Source organism: Plasmodium yoelii, assembly GCF_900002385.2.
Source record: "Plasmodium yoelii strain 17X genome assembly, chromosome: 13".
NCBI lineage: Eukaryota > Apicomplexa > Aconoidasida > Haemosporida > Plasmodiidae > Plasmodium > Plasmodium yoelii.
The window spans coordinates 734,015-758,937 of record NC_036185.2 but is presented as its reverse complement, the minus strand read 5'-3'; the positions used below and the strand labels follow the sequence as shown (position 1 = coordinate 758,937).

General features: G+C 21.7%; 2 protein-coding genes across 2 annotated transcripts; one reads left to right on the top strand and one right to left on the bottom strand.

The window, feature by feature from the left end:
* Window positions 1-532: 532 nt before the first annotated feature.
* Window positions 533-22,959, top strand: PY17X_1311800 (conserved Plasmodium protein, unknown function; the record flags this gene model as incomplete). The annotated part of the gene is made up of 14 exons (XM_022957024.1): window positions 533-831; window positions 1,073-1,163; window positions 1,305-1,334; window positions 1,565-1,624; window positions 1,813-2,034; window positions 2,283-2,351; window positions 2,433-2,621; window positions 2,910-4,712; window positions 4,897-7,021; window positions 7,176-21,265; window positions 21,497-22,267; window positions 22,421-22,543; window positions 22,656-22,755; window positions 22,898-22,959. 14 exons carry the CDS (start codon window positions 533-535, stop codon window positions 22,957-22,959), a joined length of 20,034 nt encoding a protein of 6,677 aa, XP_022813510.1.
* Window positions 22,960-23,053: 94 nt separating this feature from the next.
* On the bottom strand, window positions 23,054-24,181 carry PY17X_1311700 (conserved Plasmodium protein, unknown function; the record flags this gene model as incomplete). Its single annotated transcript, XM_022957023.1, has 4 exons — window positions 23,054-23,290; window positions 23,406-23,553; window positions 23,755-23,952; window positions 24,081-24,181. 4 exons carry the CDS (start codon window positions 24,179-24,181, stop codon window positions 23,054-23,056), a joined length of 684 nt encoding a protein of 227 aa, XP_022813509.1.
* Window positions 24,182-24,923: the final 742 nt, after the last annotated feature.

Genomic DNA, 24,923 nt, shown 5'->3' with positions numbered 1-24,923 from the left:
TTTTATTTATTATAATATAGAGAGTGTGTTTTTATGTAACATTTGTTATTGAAAGTTTTGTAGTTATATGAAAAATATTTAATTTAGGTATTGAAAAAAAATAAAGTTACTATACATTAAGTGTGCAAATTTTTTAAAATAATATTAAATAAGTCTATTATAAAAACCGAAAAAAAATATAAGCATTTCTATAATTATTACATTGTAGAAAAAATTATAATTTTTCCTATCTCCCTTTTTACTATTTTCTCTTTTATTTTTCTACTTATTAAATGTATATTGTTTATTTTTGTATAACATACGTAATTAAAAAATGAAAATAAAAAATATCTTTATTATATATATTTAAGTATAGACATGCATATAGAATACCTTTTTTCCCCAAAGAAATTGTCTTATATTAAAATAAAATGGGATACATCTAAATTAAATAATAATAATAATAATAAACATGCATTATATTTTTCCAATTTATTACTATTATTTTGTGCTGTTTTTTTTCTAAACACTTTTGAATATTAATGTTTCTGAAATGAATAATTTCAATATATTATCAGAAAATAATAGTAATGTGGAAAAGTATGAGCATAATAATAATTTAAATTTTGATGATGATGGTGATGATGATTTTTATTTTATAAAGCCTAGTGAATTCATCCAAAACCGAAGAAAAACATTAGAAGATTTTATTAAGAATAAAAATGATAGTATAATAAAAAAAAATAATATAAAGGACAATATTACATGCTCCTACTTTGAAGTTATACCGAATATTGTTTCCTTTACATCTTATTCCCCTTTCAACAAATATGAAAGCATAGTATCGTTAAAGTAATTTATTCCTTTTATGATTATCGAAAAAATATATAGAGAATATTTATAATTGTGGCATAAGGACATCAATCTGCATATGCTTATTTATTTTTTTTGCGCACCCCTTTATAATTAACGAATATTTTGTGCAATTTTATAATAATAATAATAATAATAATAGTAATGATAATAATAGCTTAGCCTGTTCTATTTATGACAAATACTAATATCAAAAATTTACTGAAAAATTATTTTTTAGAAACATTGATGGGAATGCGAAAAGTATACGGTTTGAATTGGAAAATAATGACGCCTTTAAAGTATTTTATGTTTCAGACATAAAAAAAAAGGTAGAAATATAATACCGCATTTGCATAACATAGACTCAAGTATATTGATAAGACGTGTACAATTCATATTTGTTTTCTTACTATTTCTTACTATGTCTTGTCATTTCTTACTATTTCTTACTATTTGCTAAATTTATATAGGTTGCACCTGGTATGCTATTTACCTTTAAGGTTAGAAAATTAAGAAATGTCCCACAAGTGCTTTTTTGAGGAAGATAAAAAAACATTCATATCAAAATTTATACATTGTTTTTTATTTTGGGTTGTAATATTTAAAGAGAAATTTATTATGCCTATAAATTTATATTACTACAAAAATAACACAGAAACAAAGCATTTTGATGTGATAATATAGATTTAATGATATTTCATTCAATTATAATTTTATTCTTTAAATTCAGATAGTGTTTTATCCTAAATCATGTGATAATTATAGTTATAACCTCAGAATATATTCAGAGGTATGATGCATTTTTATATGTCTTGTTTTGTATGCATACTAGAGTGTATAAGAAACACAGTTGCTTTGGTGGGTTATATTTTACTAATTTGTATCTAATAACGAAATTCTTACATTGTTATATAAAATGAGTAAAAAATATGTTATTAAAATGTATTTTTTTAATTATATATTTGCTTTTTTTACCAGAATAAACTATTGATATTACCCATAAGGTGTGTGAATGATGAAATTATTTTGGATGTGCAAGATGAAATAATAATAAATGATACACCAATATACATGAAAGGAGAAAAGATAATAACAATAAAAAATATAGGAAAGTATGATAATAAATTTGAAGCTACAGTAAAGCCCCCTTTTTATGTCAATTCGTGTATACACGAGCTTAAGAGTGGAGAAATAGAAGACGTCAGTATATAAAAAAATATTTGTTTAAAATGTAGCTACAAATATAGATGTAATTAGTTATAAGTCTATGCAAAATTGAAGTTTAAAATGCAAATTCAAGCATAATATTGATCTAAAACCATAGATATATTCCTTCAAATTGTACTTAAAAATATGCATGAACCAGTATTTTCTGTAAAAATATATTTAGTCAAAACAAATTTACACTTTTTTTATACAATTTTTTCTCATTTCACGTTTTCTTTTAGATTAAGATTGTATTCCTTCCAGTTGAAAATAAAATTTATGAAGACTACATGATATTTAGCTACGAAAATGTAAGTTTATAATATATATATATACACTTTTGGTGCTTTCATATGGGGATAAAATGAAGCGTTAATACTTTTTTCTATCAGGGAGTAAGGACATATACAAAAATCCAGGGCAAAGGAATTATAGCTAATGTCGCCATAAATAATAAAGAAATTATCTCTGATGATATTTACATAAATGAGACAAAGGAAATCAACATTTTTATCAAAAATCTTTCTTTCTTTTTGCTAAATTGGAAAATAATAAATTATAGGGTCTATGAATATAGATATGTACGTAAAAATTAGTAAAAATTAGTAAAAATGCATAACAGCTTAACCATCATTGAATGCATACATGTGTGTGTGTATGTCTATGGATTTCATATATTTTATATGATATGCTGAACTAAAATAAATGAATACAAGTAGTAAATATTAACGTATCAATGAGAATTATTATAAATATGATCATTATCATAGAAATATATATGTATATTTATTAAAATGAATAGCTAATAATATTATTTTAATTATTTTCCCCTTCTAATTGTATACTTGATATGAATTATATATTTATAGAGCACCTTATCTGAGGATATAACCCAAGTTAACTTTGAAGAAAAAGATATAATTATAGATAAGACCTTTATTAGTGATAAGGATTTGATAGATGAAAATATTATAGAAAAAGGGCTTTATATAAAAGAAGAAAATGAAGAATACGACAATTATAATAGTGATTATAGTAGCAACACGAGCAAATATAAAGATGAGTATAATAACATGGAAATTGAAAGAATGTCAAGTAGTGACGGAAATGTGGATACTATTGCATCGTGTGAAAATGAAGAAAATGGAGAAACGGACGAAACAAAATATAAGAGTGACGAAAATAGCGAATTTTGTTTTAAAAAAGATATGCCTTGTTATTATGAACAATCTGATAATAGTTTATGTTCATATAACAATAAAAGAAAGTTAAAAGAGTTTTTAAATATTTATCCTAAATATGGAAAGCTATATAATGATACAAATACAACAATAAATATATCATTTTCTCCGTATTTTGCATCATTTTATAAAATAGACATTTATTTATATATAAAAGGGTATAAAAAAAGAGAGAAAATAAGCGTATATTTAAAAAGTGTAACACCTAATATTATTATTCCAAATAACATACAAAACGTTAATAAAATTCTTATAAACACATATAAAGAAATATTTTTTGAATTAATTAATGACAGTGAATATAGTGCTCCTATAAAAATTGAAAAAGAAGATGATTATTATAATGAATTTCTAATTCAGTTAAATGAATTTGACATACCTAAGAAGTCTAAGTATTTATTAAAAATTATATATATGCCAAAAATAAGTGGTTCTAATAAAAAAAAATTTATAATTCACAAAAAATACACAAATGTTAAAAATGATCTATATATATCAAGCGAATGCATACTTCCAGATATATCATTTGACGAAGAAATAATAAATTTTAATACAATATCACACAGTTTTGAGTATACAAAGACATTTAATATTATTAACAATTCAGAATTATCATTACATTATTCATTAAATATACCAGAAGAATTTAAAAATGAAATAAAAATTATAGATGCAGATAGTATTTTAAAAAGTTTTGAGAAGAAACAGATTTTAATAAAATTTTGTCCAAAACATATAAAAACATATAATTGTAATATCAAATTATTTTTATATGAAATTCAAAAATATAAAAAAGTTATTTCATTTTATGCAATTTGTGAAAAGGCAAAAATTATATGTGAACCATCTCTTATAAACATTGAATCCATGATTATAGATAAAAATTATAAAGAAGAAGTTAAAATTATTAATAAATCAGAAAATGTAGATGCTATGTATGAATTGTTCATTGATGATAAAATAAATGAAATTTGTAATATAGATGTTTCACCAAAAAAAGGAATCATAGAAAGAAATAAATTTAAATTGATTGATATAAATATAGAAAGCAAAATTATAGGATATATACTTATAGTTATTAAAATAAAAATATCTGGTTATGATGACTTTTTATTTTTAAATATAAAAGCTCTTAGCACTTGTCCTACTATAAAAATTATTCCTAATATAATTGATTTTAAAAAATGTGCTTGTCTAGATATAAAAGAAAAAACGATTGAAATAAAAAATGAAAGCCCTATTAGAACATTTATTAATTTGTCAAATGAATCATCTATTTTCAGTTATTCAGAAAATAATTTTTTTATTGAATCTAATGAATCATTTTTTGTTAATGTGTATGCAAAATGTTTAGAAACATTACAATATAATGATGTATTAAATGTGAATGTCCACAGAAAGGAAAACATTATGATACCTCTGAAAGCCCAAGTAAGTTATAAATTTATTATAGATCATAATTGGGTGTCCTTAGTATAGTCCATTTTGTCTATTGTGTTTTCTAGATTTATCCATTTCATCATAAATTTATAATATCTTTAATGAATATGCACATGTTTTTTCTATTTAATTATTTTATTAATTTGTTCCCAATTTATTTTAAAAACTGTCAAAGGGTATAGGGTCGCCGATACTAATAAGTGAAAAATGCATAATTTTCGACGAAGTTCACACAAATAAAAAGAATTACCGTGAACTCATTATATTTAATAAAGGAATGAATGAAAGAAGTATATGTCTTGCTTTTGAATCAGAAAAAAACAGAGCAAAAAAATCTGAAAATACTGAAATATTTGACATTTCTCCCAGAAATTTAACAATAAAAGGATGTAGTGAAATTGTATGTATTATAAGCGGATATAATAATAGAGAAGAAAAATGTGAAGACACTTTATATATATACGAGGATTTTGTAAATAAAAAAAAATCATCAAATAATTTAAAAAAAATAAAAATATTAGCTAAGTTTGTCGATCCAGTGGTAGAAATTAGTGAAATTGAAAAATTTGTCTTTGACTTTGATGAACAAAAAAAATTTGAAAAGAGAAAAACTAGTACAGTAAAAGAGGAAAATGAATGCAAATCCAAAATATTAGACGATTTGGATGAGATGGATAAATGTGAAAATGATGAGAACGAGATGAAAAACAATAATGGAAAAATTGTATATATGAAAGATTTAAACAAATTGATGCAAGAAGTTGAAATAAAAAATCAGCAGAATGCGATTGTAAAGTTTGTATTATCTACAAAAGTGCCATTTTATGTAGAATCTGATGTTATTGAACTGAAAAGTAAAGAGAAGAAAAAAATCCCCATATATTTTGATATTGATATTATGAATACTAAAATAAATAATGTTTATGAAGAACATTTGATAGTTAATTTTTTTGAAAATGGAAAAAGACAAAAATATGAATTATTCGGTGAAACAATATATCCTAATATAATTATGAATAAAAATTTTATAGATTTTCAATATATTTTAAAAAATTTATTTGCACAAGAAACAGTAGAAATAAAAAATGTGTGTAATTTTAAAGTCTATTTTAAATGGTTTTTTGAAGAGAACAATCTTTATGAGGGGTTTAGTAACGCTTTTATGGTAAATCCAAGCAGAGGATATTTATTACCATTCGAAAAAAAACTAATAACAATAACATATAATAGTATAAATGACAATTATTACAATGTTAATATGTTATGTAGTGTTAAAAATGGTCCAGTGTATAGTTTGAAACTGATAGCAGGATATTCTGATATTAAATATACTATAAATAAGAAAGAATTGAATTTCAATTCCCATTACAAGGCCATAACTGAAGATATTATAACAATACATAATACTGGGAAAATAAAATTATATGTAGAAATAATATATAGTATAAAATTCCCTTCCTTGCTATATACGAATGTAAACAATTTTTTTATTGAGCCCCATAATAGTAAAGATATTATTTTTTATTTTACAGCTGGTATTCCATCAAATATAACTGAAAACATATTAATAAAAATTTGTAACTTTGAAGAAATTAATATAAAGTTAAATTCACATATTTTCTATAGTATATTAGATTTAAATGTTCATGACAAATTTGATGGAATATCAAATAAAACAGAATATGGTAAAATATGTAGCGAAAATTTATTAGAAGACAATAAGGAATACGAAGTAACTTATGATGATAATAAAAAGGATGATTATTTAAAAAAAATAAAAAAATTAATGAATAATAATTCGGTTTTATTTGAGGGTCCAATTTGTTATTATGAGAAGCAGAAAAAGTTGCTAATTAACAAGCTAAAAAAATTGTATCTTAATATTTTTTTGTCCCATAAAAAACATATCCAAGAAATTCTAGACATATATTATTCCCGCATCAATGAGAATGAAGAAATTCAAAATGCAAACATAGGAAATATGGAACCAAACTATATAGAAGAAGATAATTCGAATCTTCATGGAGAGAAAGAAACTCATAGAATAAAACATGACTCCCAGAATGATAAAACGGGTTCAAAAAATATTCAAACAAATGATAAAGTTAATAATTCTGATGAAAATCAATTAAGTTTGTCTAACGTTTCAAAAAATCGATATGAAATTATAACCATTTTAAAAAAATATTGTTCAAAAAATACTGTTGATAGCATATTTTTGGACTTGTTAAAATCGTTTATTTGTTCCCAAAAAAATGATAATTATATTCTTGATACTTTTTCAAAGATGAAAGAATTAGGTAAGAATCCAACGTGATATTCTTTGAAACTATTAAAGGCATATATAAGTGCATATGTTTGTGGATATGTATTTTTACATATATGTAGATGTAAATATATTCACACATTATTGCGTCATTATTCCCTTTTTTTTTGCTCTACCAATTTTCTTAGTAAATTACGAAAAGCTATATTGTCACAGTTATCTAAACAATGAAAGTATTTTAAAATATTTAAAACGAATTATTCTTGAAAGTAATGTAGAATTAAAGGAATATTATTTAGATGTAGGTAAATTAATAATTAACGAAGAGAAGGAATGTGTTATTAATATAAAAAATATAAGCAATGATAAAATAGATTTAAATTACAATTTGAAAGAATGCGAACATAATGATATAATATTAGTAAATTATCCTAGTGAAATTAATAAAAATGATTCTGCTCATTTTAAAATTAAAATTAAAAAGAATTCCTTAGAAGAAAAAAGTTTTATTGAAAAAGTGTATATATATTTAAATGACAACAATTATTATACTGTTAATGTAAAATTTGATTATGTAGTTCCTGACATATTGTTGTATTATAATCAAATAAGGTTTGAAGAAATTGAAGTAAAAAGATGTGTATGTAAAATAAACAGATTAATAAATACAAAAAATGTTAATATAAAATTTAAAATAAAAAATATAACATTTTATAATAAAAAGTTAGAATATTGTCATTTAAAAAAAAAGACACAAATATTTATATCACCGACTAAAGGAATAATTAAAAATAATTCGTTTTTAGATCTTAGAATATTCTTTGAACCGTCAAAGGTGTATAAAAATGCAAAAGTATGTGTTGAAATTTTTATTTATCATTCAAATATTGTAAAAACGTTAGACATATATTTAAATAGTATAAATGATAATATTGTAGTAAATCCCCATGAAATAACAATTAAACCACTTTTATTTAATAGTGGATATATTTATGAAAATATAAAAATAAAAAACTTGAATAACTATTCTAAAAATTTACACATATATAAGCTCGATAACTATTATAAATACTTAGAAAGTTTTATATATGACATTTTAGTTATCCACAATCATATATATATAGAAAAAAATGACGACAAGGAATTGTTTTACACAAATTTGATATACTATTTAATAGAGATATATAGGGAAAAAATTGATAAAATAAAAAAAAGTAGTAAGATCGAAATAAATGGGATAACAGAAGATCCTCGAAATTGTGGAATTGAAGAAGATAAAAATGAAAAGTTAAAAATCAGCAATAAAAAAGAAGTTGTATATGATACTGAGAAAAATGAGGAAAAACAAAAAAGAGTATCCCAAAATGAGTTAACCATAGATAACCAAAATGTTGGAGAATTGGAGAAAATTAAAAAAGATAAAAAGACAAAGGAAAAAAGCTCTAAAAAGGCGAATAAAAAAAAAACAGAAAAGAAGGGACGTCTTAACGAAACAAAAGATATAGATATTTTAGTAAATTTATTTTCTGGAAAAAAATACGGCTTAAATGAATTAATTATAGATACAGAAGATGAAGAAAAGAGTGTTAAAATATTAGAAAATAAAATTATGATATTAGAAAAAATAATTATAAAAAATCAAATTAAATATAATTATTTTGAAGAGTATTTAAAAATAATAAAAAGCAAAAAGAAAAAAGTAATAATAAAGAATAATTATTTAGTTATTTGTCCTAAATATATTAATCACACAAAATTTGGAAAACATTTACTTAACATGGATAATTTGAATTATTCTAAAATGAAAAATGAAAAAGGTGAAAAAAACAAATATGATAATAAAATTTTGACAATTAATAAAATAATTAAATGGTGTAATGAAATATATGAGAAATATAATTATCCTACAGACGTAAAAAATTGCTTTATTAAATATGTGATTTATGAACAAAATTGCAATAATCCCGTTATAAAAAATCGTATAAAAGTACTTGACCAATTTGTTAATGATAATCGAAAAATTAAAGGAGAGAGGAAAAGTTCTATTTTGAAGGAAAATAATATAATAAAATATTATATTAGTGAAGAGTTAAATGTTTTAGAAAAAACTAATGATGAAGAAAATGGTGCAAATAAAACAATAAATAGTTGTATTACCAAAATAAATGACATTGGAAATGTAGATAATATAGAAAATGAAAAAATAAATCCAGATTTCGAAAATGCAAAGATAAATGATAAGAAAACAAATAAAAAGTTAATAAATATTGGTAAAAATACCTTAAAAAGGAAATTAAACATAAGTGCTGTAAAATCAAAAATAGATAATAAGCATACATCTTTAATCAGCAATAAGGGAAAAAATAATAACAACAAATATATGAATATTACGAAAGAACAAAATGAACCGATGAATAATAATGGAGAAAAAACGTTTTTCAATAAGTATAATTTAAAATACAAATTAGAATATTTGAATTACTTTTATCAATTTTCACTTTTACATGACGAAATGTTTATTAACGATTTAAAATCATTTTTAAAAATAACTGGTTCTGATTTGAAAAAACAAAAAAAAAATGAAAATAATACTAAAAAAAAGAGTATCTCACTAGATTTATTTGAAAACATTTTAAAAAAAATGTTACTTTCTCCATTTTATATTGACGATGTTGTCTTTTTTTTTAAAAAAAATAATTATATAAATTTAGACATGTTTTTTAAAGTATTTTTAAAAACATTTGATGGAAATATTCACATAATTTATTTGAACCCATTAGAGAGTTATGAAGTTTTTTTTTCTAATATGCCAAATTATAAGGAAATAGAAAAAAATGAAAATAATTTAAAAAGTACTACAGAATTGAAAAAAAGGGAAGATGAAACAAATCATAAAGAAAAAGAGAAAAAGAAAGAAAATAATGAAATTGGTGATAAAATAAATAATCTAAACGATGAAGGAAAAATAAAATTTTTTTATGAAAATTTATTAAAAAAGTACCAAATAAAAATTGAGCAAAAATTAAAAGAAAAAGAAACATTAGAAAAAATAATAAAAATATTATATATAGATGTAAATATTAGCGGTGAAACAAGTATTCTATCAAATCTTAATAGTAATGAGAAAAAAAAAATACGTAATTCGAAGGTACAAAAAAATATATTATTAAAGGATCATAGTGAAAAATTATATCATACAGAAGTAGAAAAAGACAGATTATCACCAACTGCGGAACTAAGTTCATACAAATTACAAAAATGTTTTAAAAAAAATGAACAAAAAAACTTTGAAGAAAATGATGAAATAACTTATAATACATATGTAGATGATGCTGAATGTTTAGAAGTGGAAAACATTCAGTGTCTTATTGTTGAAAAGTTATATAAATCCCTATTAATTTGTCAAAAAGAAAAAAAAGATAAAATGCCTAAACAAATACTGAATTATTTAGCTGTACTATGTGTTAAACGAAATGAGGACATTGACAATCAAATTATTAAATACAATAAAAAGGTTAGTAAAATTAATAATTATATAAAAAACGGACGTTACATGGATTGTTTATCATTTTATAAAGAATTAAAAATTATACTTTTGAATTTAATAAAAGAATATTCAAAAAAAGATAATAACCTTTTACCAGATTCATCTGGAAATGGTGAAGAGGATAACTTCATGGAGTTAACAAATAAAGATAATAATGACAACAGTATTGATAAAGAAATAAATAAAAAAGAAGGAAAAAACAAGTTTCTAAAACAAGTCAAGATAAAAATTAGTGAGAATTTTATCGAAGAATTATGTAAAGATGAAATAAATTTGAAAACTTCAGATAAAATTTCATCTAATACTAGTCTACTATGTAATGAAATAAAAGTGAATGAAAAAAATATGAACGAAAAGATAATTGATGAACAAATGGTAAAAGTTAAAGATCCATTAGATATTAATTTCAATAAGATGTATAAAAATGATAACCAAAATAATGGGGGAAAAGAGGAAAATACCAGGACTATAATTAATACAAATAACGAACTAATAAAGTGTATGCGTCAGAAGTTTGTTCAAATGAATTTCACATTTTTTTTTATAAATGACGAAATAAATTTTAGAAAAAAAAGTATTCTTAAAGAGATTTCCAATTTTATTCAATATAATGATGTAAAAACATCTGCATATTTTTTTGATATCAGTGAACCTCAAATTTATGATACTTTTAATCTACGAAACTTTATTCAATCCAAAAAAAAATTAGAAAAATACGAAATGGAGCTTTATATTGATAAAGACGGGGAAGAAAAATTAAATGAAAAGAAAAAGAAAAATTTTAAAGAAGATCAAGGGTATATTTCCCGATCAGTGCTGAACGAAGTAAAATATGATATTAAAGGAAAAAGTAAAAAAGAAGCAACCACAGGAAAAGTAGATTATAATAATGTTGAAAAAGGTGAATCTATAAACAAAGGTGAAAAAATAAAACATAATGAAGAGAATGAACAAAAAAACAAAATAAATAGCGTAAAAAGTGTTGGTACTGAAAAAAACATGATAAATAAAAAGAGCAAAATCGAAATAAAATGTGCAGAAAAAAAAAACAATAAAATAATAATACAAAATTCTAATGAAGATGGTTTTATAGAAGAAAGCTATGATGAAACATTAGAGAAAAATAAATATGAAATAAAAGATGAATATGATTATATTTTTTATAATTTGAGTAATCTCCATAATTCAATTGAATTAATTGATAATATAAAAAATGATAAAGGACAAAGTGTAATTGAATTTTTACAGATAGACACATCTTATGATCAAAAGGATGAAATAAGGTATAAAAATATTACTAATATAATGTTAGAAAAAAATAACTGTACAGAAATGTATGTAAAAATTAATACATGTAAAATAGTAAACATAAAGAAGAAAATATGCTTAATAGATATATTGGGAAATTATATCTTTTTAAATATTCATATTATAATTGATAAACCAAAAATATATTCTAATCCATATTTTATATTTGGTAACAATGTTTCTATAAATAATATGAAAAATAACTGCTTTATAATATCTAAAAAGTTGTACAATTTTGACAAAGTTTTAATCGGAAAAAAATTGTCAGCATTTAATGACATCATTGATTTGGAGCTACGTGATGAAAATAAAGAATATTTGAACGAATTTTTAAGAAAATTCGAAGGTATACATTTATCTAAATTTAATTTAAGAAAGAATAAAAAGGAAAACGTTACTATTTCTTCAATAAACAATAATGAAAAAAGGTTTGATCAATTGAAGAATCATTCTAGTAATATAGATATTTATAAGCATTTGTTTAAGCATTTCCAGGTTATGAACTTATTTAATTCTTCTCATTTTGATTGTTTTGTTGAATTATCTTTTGAAAATATGAAATGTGCAGGTGAAAATGATAAGAACGAAATTAACTACATAAATATCAATTGTAGTGATAGTAATAACATTGAAAATTTTCTTGTACACAATGATTTTTATGTATATCCAAGGCGATTTTCCATTCCATCAAAGAAATACAAAAAAGTTATAATACTATTTTTGCCAAAGACCTATTGCTGTTTTGAGGAAAAATTGTTATTATCTATATATTCTTTAAGTGGTAAAATAAATAGAAATAATGTAAAAGAAAAAGAAATAATTTTAAAAAATGATAAAAGTGATATGCTGAAGGATAAGACAAAACATGGTTCTTTGTTAAGTACTAATGATAATGAGATTAAAAATTATATAAGCATGTATAACAAACAAAATGATAATTATCTGTATGATGTATTTTCTTTGGTTTTAAAAGGAGAAGGAATAAAATGCAACTTGAAAATTGAGCAAAACTATTTAAATTTCCATAAAATACTTTTGAAATCTATTCAAAAAAAAACAACATACATAAAAAATAATAGCTATTGTGATATATCGTGGTTTATAGATCCAAATGATTTAAAAGGTGATGATTTATTTCTACATATTAATCCCATGAAAGGAAAATTATCACCAAATGAAAAAGCAATTCTAACAGCAACAATTAATACGAGCAGTGCTAATGTTATAAAAAAAGATATTAAAATTAATTATGTTGAAAAAGAAAAAAAAATAGATAAAAAGCGAAAAAAAAATAATAATATGGTATATTCTCTTCCTTTAAAAATTGAAGCAGAAATTTGTAAATCTTTTAGTCAAATAAGTTATGAAATTGTTGAGAATAAAAAAGACAACCAAGCGGATATCCTAGGAGAGTCTCAAAAATGTAGTGACGATGAGTATGGTCCGCGTATGATTGAAAGATATAAAAAGGCAAGTATTTCTAATAATATAAGTTTTTTAAAAAGTAAGCATTCTCAATTAAATAACAAGGAAACAGAAGATGTAATAAAGGCAAGTGATATCAACTTGAAATATGTTAAGGTAAATGAAGCAAAGACCTGCTTATTTAAAATAAAAAATACAGGTAAAGTTAAGATTTCCTTTTTTGTGGAAATAAACGAAAATAATTTCCTAAATTTTGCATATATTGATAAAATAAGTGATACCATAAATTCGAATGAAACAAAAATTATAAAGTTAAAATTAAAATCATCTAAAAAAATTAAATTTGAAAATGTTCCACTAGTTATTCATATATATGACATAGAAAATAATTATCTACATCAATCTTATAAATATTTGATTAGTGTAAACTTTGATTATAATTATTTTAGAATAATTCCATCTGTGATTAATTATGATGTTGTGGAAATTAAAAAAGAAGAAAAAAAAATTTTTAAAATAATTAATGATGGGTATTTTGATTTTAAATATGATATAAAATTAATAAAATTTAAAATAAAAAATAAAGAAAATGATAAAATAGTAAAACAAAATTATTTTGAAGAACAAAAGAAAGAAAATAGACAAAATAAAGTCGACGTAAGTCCCTTTACTATTTCTCCTATAAGTGGCATAGTCAAATCAAAAGAAGAGCAAACTGTAACTGTACTTTTTAATTCTTCTGAAGAAAATTATTATAAATATATATATTTTGTTGAGGTTGATAATGTTTTGCTTGATGTGAAAAAAACGGTAAAAAATGTTAATCACCAAAAACATAATGGGAAGCAAGATAAATATAACGGAATAATACAAATATTGGCATCATCTGTTAAACCAAGTATATCGTGTGATATTAAAAACATTTTTGAAGAAGTATTAGTTTTAAAAAACATAGAAAATTGCAATCATTTTTTAGGACAATTTTTAAGTAAAAATAGTTACTACAATATTGATGAAAATACTTTGTATTATAAATATTCTTACGTCAACGAGCCCATTAATGAAAGAATAAAAATATCAAATATATCAAATGTAAATGCTTATACTAAGATTGAACTAAAGGAAATCGATCGTTCAAATGATGGTACTAATGATAGTAACAATAAAGGAAATGATGGAAAAAAAGATATACAGAAAAATCAAATGGAAAAGAGAAAAAATTCATCATCTGGGAATGGTAAACAACCTATTCAACATTACCTAAGAATAGAAGACAGCAATATTGTAAAATCAAAATGGAAATTTACACAATTTATAGAAAGTAGTCATAATAATAGCAATGTTCTAGATTTATCTACTATTGAGCAAAATAAAATATCCACTTTCCAAACTAACACAGTTTTAACTCGTTATCAACACAAATACGTAGATATATGTTTTTATTCAAATCAAATAGCATGCAAAAAATATATAGTAAATATATACCTTGTCAATTCTGAAAATAGTTTATGTTTTAGTTTTTATATTAATGTAGAATTTTTTTTACCCTCTATTAATTTGATAATGCCAATCAGCTTATTGAAACAACAACGTGATGATAAAATTATTGACTTAGGAAATATTCACATAAATAGTATAATTTCGTTTAAAATAAAGTTGAAGAATTCTTATAAATATCCAGCGTTTGTTAAAGTTTTTTTTACAAGTCTAAACACTTCATTAGAATGTATAGATAATAAGGGAAAATCGAAAAATGGGTCAAAGATAAAAAAGGGAAAAGAAATATTATATAATAAACAAGAGAACAGTTTAGAATCTAATAAATGCATGATTCGTGATGAAGGAAATAATGATGATAATAGGGAACAAAATCAAACAGAACAATTGAAAGATGGAAATAATTTTAATCAAATTGATGACAATGTAAAAATTAACAGCGAAAATAGTGATATAAGAATAGAAAATAAAAAAAAAGTTGAAACAAATGATAAAAAATTGACAAAAGAAAGATCTAAAGAATCAAATTTAGAATATAGAGAAACGATTTACAATGATATGTGTATACCTAACAAAAAAGACATATATAATATCTCAAATAATTATTGTCTTTTTAATAATATTACGGATAATATATTAGTAATGAACAAAAATAATGTTACTAATTTTGATTATAATAATGTGAAAACTGATATAATATATAAAAATAAAAAAATAAAAAAACAAATGGTTAATATAGGATATCTCTATTACATAGGAAATCGTAACTATGTATTAAAGGAAAATGATGTGGCATATTTTAAAATTAAAATTGATAAAAAAAAAATTAAAAATGAAATAGAAAATAAAAAGATGAAATCAATAGAAGCAAATGATAATTTAAATGGAGTAAAACATGAAAGATCTGAAGAAAACAATGAGAAAGAAAAAAATGTGAAAGAAACATATAATCATAAGAGTACAAGGGAAAATTGTTTAATAGGGTGTCTAGGTGAAAAAGGAATATTAGGAAGCATAAGCATTAATGTACTACATAATAATTACGAATTTTATAATTTAAAATTCTTGGGAAATATTATAGAATCCAAAAATTATTGGAACTTAGAAAAATTGAAAAATGGAATGAAAAATGTGTATAAGAATGATAATATATATATTTTTAAAAATTATATAAATTTTGATTTAATACCAATAAAATATAACAATGTATTTAAAATATTTTATATAAATGAAAATGATTATTCTTTATATTTTAATATCGAGTTAGATAAAAAAATGAAAAACTTCCTTAAAATTGAGCCTTCAAATGGTTTAATACCAGCCAATAGCTCTTTTATATTTTATTTACATATTGACATAAAGGAAGCTGTTAACTTAGTAAAAAAGGAAATATCTTGCAAATTTTCCTTGACCCCATTTAATATTAAAACAAAAAAACATTCAAAAATAAAAGAAGGCGCTGAAACATTTGATGATTCTTTATATATAAGTTTAGTATCTGAAGAAATAAAAGTGTCTTATAACAAAAAAAAATTATTTTTTAAAAATATAACATACTTTAATTATTCTCAAAATGAATTGGTATTAGAAAATTTATCAAATGTAAAATTATTTGCAGAGTTAAATATTATACCTTTAGACGAATCAGATGATATAACGAATGTTTATTCATTTACTTCTTTTAAAGAAAAAGATATTATTTCGTTATTAAAGAAGAAAAAGGACAATGAATTTTGTTCATTAAATGGGAATAAAGAAAATGAAACAAATTATGTTGATTCTTTAACTTTAGATAATAAGGAAACTATTAATATAAAAAAAGACTTGAAGATTTTGGAAAAACAAAAATCTTTAGATTGTGATGAAAATTTTAATGCTACAAATTGTATTGAAAATGAAAATGAGAATAAGCCTATCCATGAATTTTATTTAACGAGGTATGATTTTAATGCAACTGATTTGGGGGATGATGCAACAATAGGAAAGATTAGGGCAATAGAGCCAATTAAAAACAAAAATAAAATCATTAAAAAGTTTATATCGATTAACGGAAAGTGTAAAAAAAGTATATATATTTATTTCTTTCATTATATTTATAAGAAAAAAATTGATGCTTTCCTTCATATAAAAATAAAATATTATAATGAAATAAAAATACCAATTAATGTTTCATTTGATAATTATGTTGAAAGCGATGTACTTCTATTAACTGATTTTATATCTAATGAAAATTTGAATAAAATGAATTCATTTTCCCATCAAAAAGAACAAAATAATAAACTTCTAATAATAAATCGAGGAATTTTAAATAAAACTCATCGTTTTCTATACGTATTAAACTTATCAAATAAAAGTTATGAATACTTTTTTGAAAAGTGTAATGAAAGAGATGAACATGGTGATAAAAATGGTGATGAATATTTATACACAAAGAAATATATGATTGATGGATATAAGACAAATAGTAGAAATAGTAATAATATAGAATGCTTTAATTCTAGGGGAATAATAAAAGAAGATAATGTTTGTCCAATAAAATTTTTGTTCAGTATATTTAATTCGAATAATTATAAAGGGGATTATAATTTTTATCTAAATGATAAAATAATAAAACAAATCGGATTTGAGATGAAAATAATTGAACCATTGGTATTCTTTAATACTTCTTCTATGCATATAAATAATTTAATAGTTGGAAAACTATATTGTTTCATTTTTTATATTATTAACTTCGATTTAATGGACATAAATTTTGAATTTGATAAAAATTCATATAATTCATTTAACAACAAAAAGGAAACAATTAAAATTATTCCATTTAAAGGAGTTATAAAATCGTGTTATAGAAAAAATAAATGCCTATTTAAGCATATAAATAAATACAACAATAATTTGGGTTTTGATGAATATAATAACAAGGATGAACTGAAAGAGGACATTTCGACATCTTCTTATAATTCAAATGATATATCAAATAGTTCGCGTGAAAATAATTATAATGAAAATTTTTTTTCTTATTATAATGTAAAGAATAATGAGATAGAAACAAAACAAGACAAAAAAAAACTAAAAGTAAAAATGAATTATTTAAGAGGAGAAAATAGTAACATCAATGATGACAATAGTGATACTTATTCTTCGTTCACATCATCAGAAATGTCAATAGTATCTTCTGATTTTAATTATAATACACTAAATAAAGAAAAAAAAAGATACATTAATAACAATGATGATGATATTGAAAATAGACTAGTTTTACATAAACAGGATATGCCAGAAATTTCTAATAAATGCGGTTTAGAAAATATGGAATATATAGATAGACATTCCGAATATAATAGTGAATCATCTATGTATTTCTCAGATTATGATATTGAAAATAGTATGGATAATAATGACCAGAATAAAGACGTTAATTTCCTTGTTGATTACTATTTGAAAAATGTGGATGATAGGTATAGAGAAAAATTTAAGAAAGAAATAAAAGATAAATATTTAGGAAAAGGTAAATATAAAAAAATAAAATTATTATTTAAACCACATTTAGAACAATTTTATAATTTTAATTTATTGTGTAAAGTGAATGCAAAAGAAGAACCAATAAAATTGAATTTTAAAATGCAAGTTAGCAAGATAAATATTAACTGTTATATAAACACTTTTGATAATGAACAAATTCAGCTAAATTTGGATGATCTTATATCAAATGTGGAAAGAAAAAAAACAAAACAAATGAAAAATACGACAGATGATAAAATTATTGTATACAGCACATTAGACTTTAAAGAAATATTAGTTGGAAAAAAAAGAGTATCAAATATAATTATAGAAAATTTGGGTGATTTTGATATAGTTTATAAATATCATATACAAAAAAAAGATGATTATGTTTCTATAAATTATAATAGTAATTATATTAAAAAAAATTCATCGCCTTTTATTTTATCTGTTGAATATAAACCTAGATTTGCTGAAACATATGAAAATTATTTAATTCTTAATATAGGAGATTATTATTTATTAAATTTTAAAATATGCGCTGTTTCAACCAACTTATTAATTAATTTCTCATTCCACAATTATGATTTTGGTAATGTTATTTTATTTCCAAATGTGTGTAAAAATAAAAAAAATATGAATGGAATTATGCCGAAAGAAAATTTTTGTAATGAAAATTATTCGTCTTCTAATAGTTCTATGTCTTACATAATATCTACATATAAAAATAATAAGAAAAAATTAAAGAAAGAAAAAGCAAAAGACGCAAACACTCTGAAGGGGAATGGACATGAAAGCCACCAAACTAATAATGAATTTAAAAAGGTGATCCCCAAAAAACAGAAGCCCCCCAAAAAACATATAATAGATAAAAAAAAAGAAAAAACAGATAATAAATACATTGAAGAGACAGATAAAAACGAATCAAAAGAATGCGAAGAAACTAAATCATTTGAAAATACAACGAAATCCCCAAAGATGGATAAACATCACAAAGACGAAAAAAAAACAAAAAAAACAAAAGATACGCAAAAGGAGCATAGTAATAAGAATGATACCTTAGAAAAAGCAGATAGAATATGCAATTTTAACGATATAAAAAAAGAAAAAAAAAATGAGATATTTAATAATGCAATGGAAGATATTAAAAATATAGATGATGAAAATGAATTTATATATAATGATATAAATGTATTATCCGAGGAAGAAGAAGATATAAATTCGTCAAAGGCAAAATTAATTATTAGCAATAACAGTGACGAAGATTGCTATATTGAATACGAATTGAATGAATGTTATTTAAAAATACTAAGCGTAAATAAAAGAATACATTTAAAAAAGAAAAGTAAAATAACAATTTTGATTTTATTCTCACCCAACGAAGAAAAGACATATAATTATAAAATTCCATTTAAAATAGTTAGTGATGTAATAAAAACTATTTACATATCTTTTACAGGGACAGCTAGTAATTTTAAACTACCATTTTCATGTAATAATTCAAATGAAATAAATTTTAAAGATGTTCAAGTGGATAAAGAATGTATTAATAAATTTACTCTTTGTAATAAGAATTTAGAAGATATATCTTTTAATATATTAAATTACAAATATTTAAAAAGAAATTATCTGTCTTTTACTAATTTTGATAATAATGTTTTCCATAGTTTAAAAAAGAGAGAAAAAAGAACATTTGAAATAAGATTCTGTCCTGAAAAGTATATAAACACGTGTATACCTTTATATTTAAATATAAGTTATAAAGATAAGACCATACCTTACAGTTTAACAAACATTAAATTAAATAGTGTGTGTTATAAAGTGATTTTAAAGGAATGCATGTTAACTTTTAATAAAATAGAAGACAATTTCGACGATCCAATAGAAGCAGATGAAAGCGATGCTAGAAATTCAGATAAAATATTTCGAACAGAGGCAAATGTAGATAATAACCAACTTGATGAAATTAAGGAAAAATTATTTAAATATCATAAAAATAAAAATAATATAAAAAGTCGAAAAATTGAATTACATAATATAGGAGATATGAATGCGCAATTTTTAGTAAACTGCCCTGAAAAGTACAACAAGTATTTATTTCTATATCCTAAAAAAGGAATAATTTTTTCTTTCAACTTAATAAGAATATACATGTTTATAGACATGGATTTAGTAGATAAAGATTTATATATTAATGAAATATTTATTGAGTTATTCCCTAAATTTAATGAAATTAATAGTAAATTATTTTTAAATGTATTTATTAATTCATATTCTAATATGATACAAAATAAGAGTATGTATATGAATAGGTTAACAACAAAAGCAGAATTAACTAATATCCCAAATGATAAGAAAACCAAAAATTTAGACATATTTAAAATTAAAGAAACAAGAACAAATGAAAATGTTGATGATTATAAGGATAATGTAGAAGATTGTAATATAGAAAAAAATATTAATATGTTTTCACTAAAAAATGAAACTATTATTACATTTTTAACAGATATAAGAAGAAAAATATGTAAAACAATAGATATATATAATGAAACTGAATCTAACTTTAAAATTAGATATAATTTTGTATCGAATGAACATAATTTCTTTTCTGTAATTCCATTGAAAGACTCAATAAAAGCTAATGATAGTGGATCACTTCAAATAATGTACCATCCATTATTTGTTCAAAAAAAAAACAAACATACTAATAATTATCATAATACTTTATGTGTAAAATATTTAAAATATTCAAAAAAAATACATCATATATCCAAATTGATCATTTATTATCCTAAAGATGTTATAAGAAATTATACTTTATTGGGGTATTCAGATAATACCTCTTATGACGAAAAAGTTACTTATAAATTAAATTCTAAAACTTTAAATAATGCATCTATAAAAATAAAAAATTGGATAAATGAAAACCAAAAATTGATAATTTCTTATCATGGATGTGATCAAAACTTGAGTCCAGCAAATAACGACATGTTATTTTTCTATGTAAGCTAGAATAATAGAGATTCTTAGTATAGTATATAAATACGAGAATAATAGGCATGATAATATTCTCAACGTCAAAATGAGAATGAAAAAAGTTAAAATAGTTTGGTTATTTTCGAAATGTTGATAACCCCAATATATTACATAATATAGTTGTCCAATTAGTAAAAAATATATTAAAAACATATATAAATAAAATTTTAATTACATATTTGTTTTTTATTTTTTCAGATACAAAATACACTTTATTTAAACACCAACGAAGAAAAAATCTTACCATTTAAATTGATCTCATTAAAAGAAGGCATGTATTATATAATGCTTGTTTTTTCAAATGATAAATATGAAGATGTGTATAAAATATTATTACATTTTGAAATAGTAAAATCGGATTATATTTCTACAAAAATAATAAATTCGAATAAAAAGGAAATATTAAAAGAAACAGTTTTTATTTATAACCCTTTAGACGAAAATATAAAAGTAGATGCACTGATTGATTATAAGTATGTTTTTTTTGATAAATCTATAATTCTTGAAAAAAAAAAAAACAACAGTATAAATTTATACTTTTGTATAGTTAAAAATGAATCGTCTAGAAATGTAATAATTTCTTTTAATAATAAATTAATTGGGAAATATAATTTTAAGTTTATTTTAAACATAAATATAAATGATTTTGAGGAAACATTTTATTTTAACACTGATCTGGGTTCTACTCAAATAAATGAAATATCATTTAAAAATGTGTGCAACCGAAAAATTAATTATGATGTAATTATAGAAGATTATGATGAAAAAAATAAAAGTTCGAAAGATATATTTCAATGCACAGAAAAAACAATAAGCATGAAATCTATTGACACTGATACATTTTTAAAAAATCCGGATTCTAACGTTTTATTTGATAAAATTAATTTAAACATTATATATAACCCCCCTGATATTAAAACAAACAAATCTATTTTGAAGCTCATATCTAAAGAAGGAATCGTTTACAAGGTTAATCCAACAAAGACAATTTTATAAATAAAATAGTTATAAAGAGACAATGAAGAAAAATTTAATATCTTTATTTATACTTCTTAATATGTATATAATCATACTTGTATGAATCTTCATACATTTTTAAATAAATAATTTTCCTTTTATCAGAGTTTATTAATAGGAAAAACTGGATTTCCAAAACCCCGAGGACCAATCTTTTGCTCATCACAAAAAACAACTTTCATTTCTTTTACAAATCCATTTTTTCAAATGAAAGAATTCTTTTTAAAGGTGATAATATAGTTTTTAACACATTGAATAACAATAATAGCTAAAATAGTTTTTTTGGAATATTATATATAATGATTATACTATAATTTATTTCTCTTTCCTTTTTATATAGGCGGATGAGCAATTTATAGTTTCTTTTGAGAAAATAAAAATAGAGGGACGAAAAACAGTGCAAATACCAATAAAATGCACTGCAACAAATGCTATATCTGGTTAATATAAATATATAAAGAATGTTTTATAAAATAGCTATATATATATAATATATACAACAATGAAATTAATAAGGATTAGAAAATATTTAATAGACATAATTTTTACTTTTTTTTTATATTTTTGTTTTTGATCTTTTAGGAAAACTTGTGATTAAATCAGAGGATGAAGTTGCATGGATGTATTATTTAACTGGACAATAAAAAAAAAGAGAAATAAAGAAAAGAAAAACAACGAAAAAAACAAAGGGAATAAGGCAAAATATGTATATGAGATATAATATATATAGACTTATTTTCAGTTTTTTATCCACGAAGATGCAATTGTCTCTAAAGCAAGAAAAATACTATCTATGTTTTTAAAAAGCTTTTCATCATTTATTAATCTTTTCCATAAAAAAAATATCCTTTTCTTTTTTCTCAGTATATAATAGGTATATGCCTCTTCAAATTTATTGCTTATTATTTTTTTAGTTAAATTAGCCCACCCATAAAATATCTTCATTTTAATTCTATGAATTTTTCTTTTCATTATCTTAAAAAATGAAAAAGAATAGAAAAAAATATATATGTATATTTTCATAATGAAGATTCTATAATAAACTATACTGTACACATGTAGATAAATTGAAAATTTTTCTGGAACATACTTTTAGGCACACTTTCTTTGTATTAAAAAATTTATTTTTAATAATTTTGAAAATGCTGAATTTTAAGTTCATTCTTTGGCTTACGCCATTGAATATGCTTATTGAACTAATAACACATTTCGTTATTTTACGGTTGTACTTATTCGTTCTGATTTTATAAGACATTTAAAATATATGTGTATGTGTGTATATGTAGTACAAATTAGTTACACATATATATATTTAAAAAATGTAATAAATTTTGTAAATAAAACGGATTGATTCACTAGGAAACAACAAAAAATGTATTAAAATTAAAATTGATATAATAGGACCATATCATATATTTATGCATATTTATTTGATTTACAATAATAATCTAAAGACTCGTTCCCTTTTCCTTTGCATTTCATTAAATTTTAAGAGTAAAAATATGCTTTGCTTTCTATAATATTCATTTAAAACTACAAAAAATGCTTTTCTTTTTAAGGTATAATTATAGTATGATTCCACATCTTTTAATAATTTATTGTTTTCCAATTTCTCTTCTTCTATTTTTTTTTTCCCCCTAAATAGTTGAAATACATGATGAAAATTCTATGTATATTAGTACGCAGAAACGAGAAAATATACATTCATATATTTCTTCTATTTACATCACATTAAAAAAAATAAATAATTACTATAATTCATTACAATATATTGTTAAAGCATATTTTCTTGGATATTAATATTTGGTTCTTAGGGTTTTGCTCCTGTAAATTTTGCAACTTAATTTTGTCAATAAACTTTTGCATTTTTGATCGTATGATATATATATGTATATATTGTGTTTGCTTTTTTCGGAGCATCTAATTTTATTATCAATATATATTGGAAAAGACAAATATAAACCAATAATGGTCAATGACTTATAATAGCATAATAAATGCATCTATTAAATGAAAGTAATAAATATTTATGATTTATTTTTGAAAAGAAAAGGTAATTCTTAAATTTAAAAATATGCTTGCAAATTTATGCAATTATGATTAATGCTTATTAGGATATTTTAAAAATTATTTAAAACTTAAAAAAAGACGCAATAATGAAAAAAGTAAGAATTAAATTAGTTCAATTAAAACAATAATAAGATATAGACAGATAAATTTTAAACATTAGAAAAAAATATATTATAATACTTTTTTTTCATATTTTAAAAAATGTAATAAAATTACAAAGTATGAATAATAATAATTCAATATAATAATAAATAAAAAAATGCATTTTTGATCATTAGACAAATATAATAAGCCAATACAAAGAATAATTATAGGGAAAAATTAACATTTAATTAAAATATTGGGTGTTAATGGTAAATGATGTTTGCTATATATATATGCGTTTTAAAAATATTTAATAATTAATTTAAATGGCTTGATATATTTTTTTTATTTTGAAATAATATATATTTTATTAATGGGGGTTTAGTTTTTAATTTATTCCTTTTATGAATTTGGTCGTTCGTTTATTATATCGTTTATTTCTTCATGTCTTTGT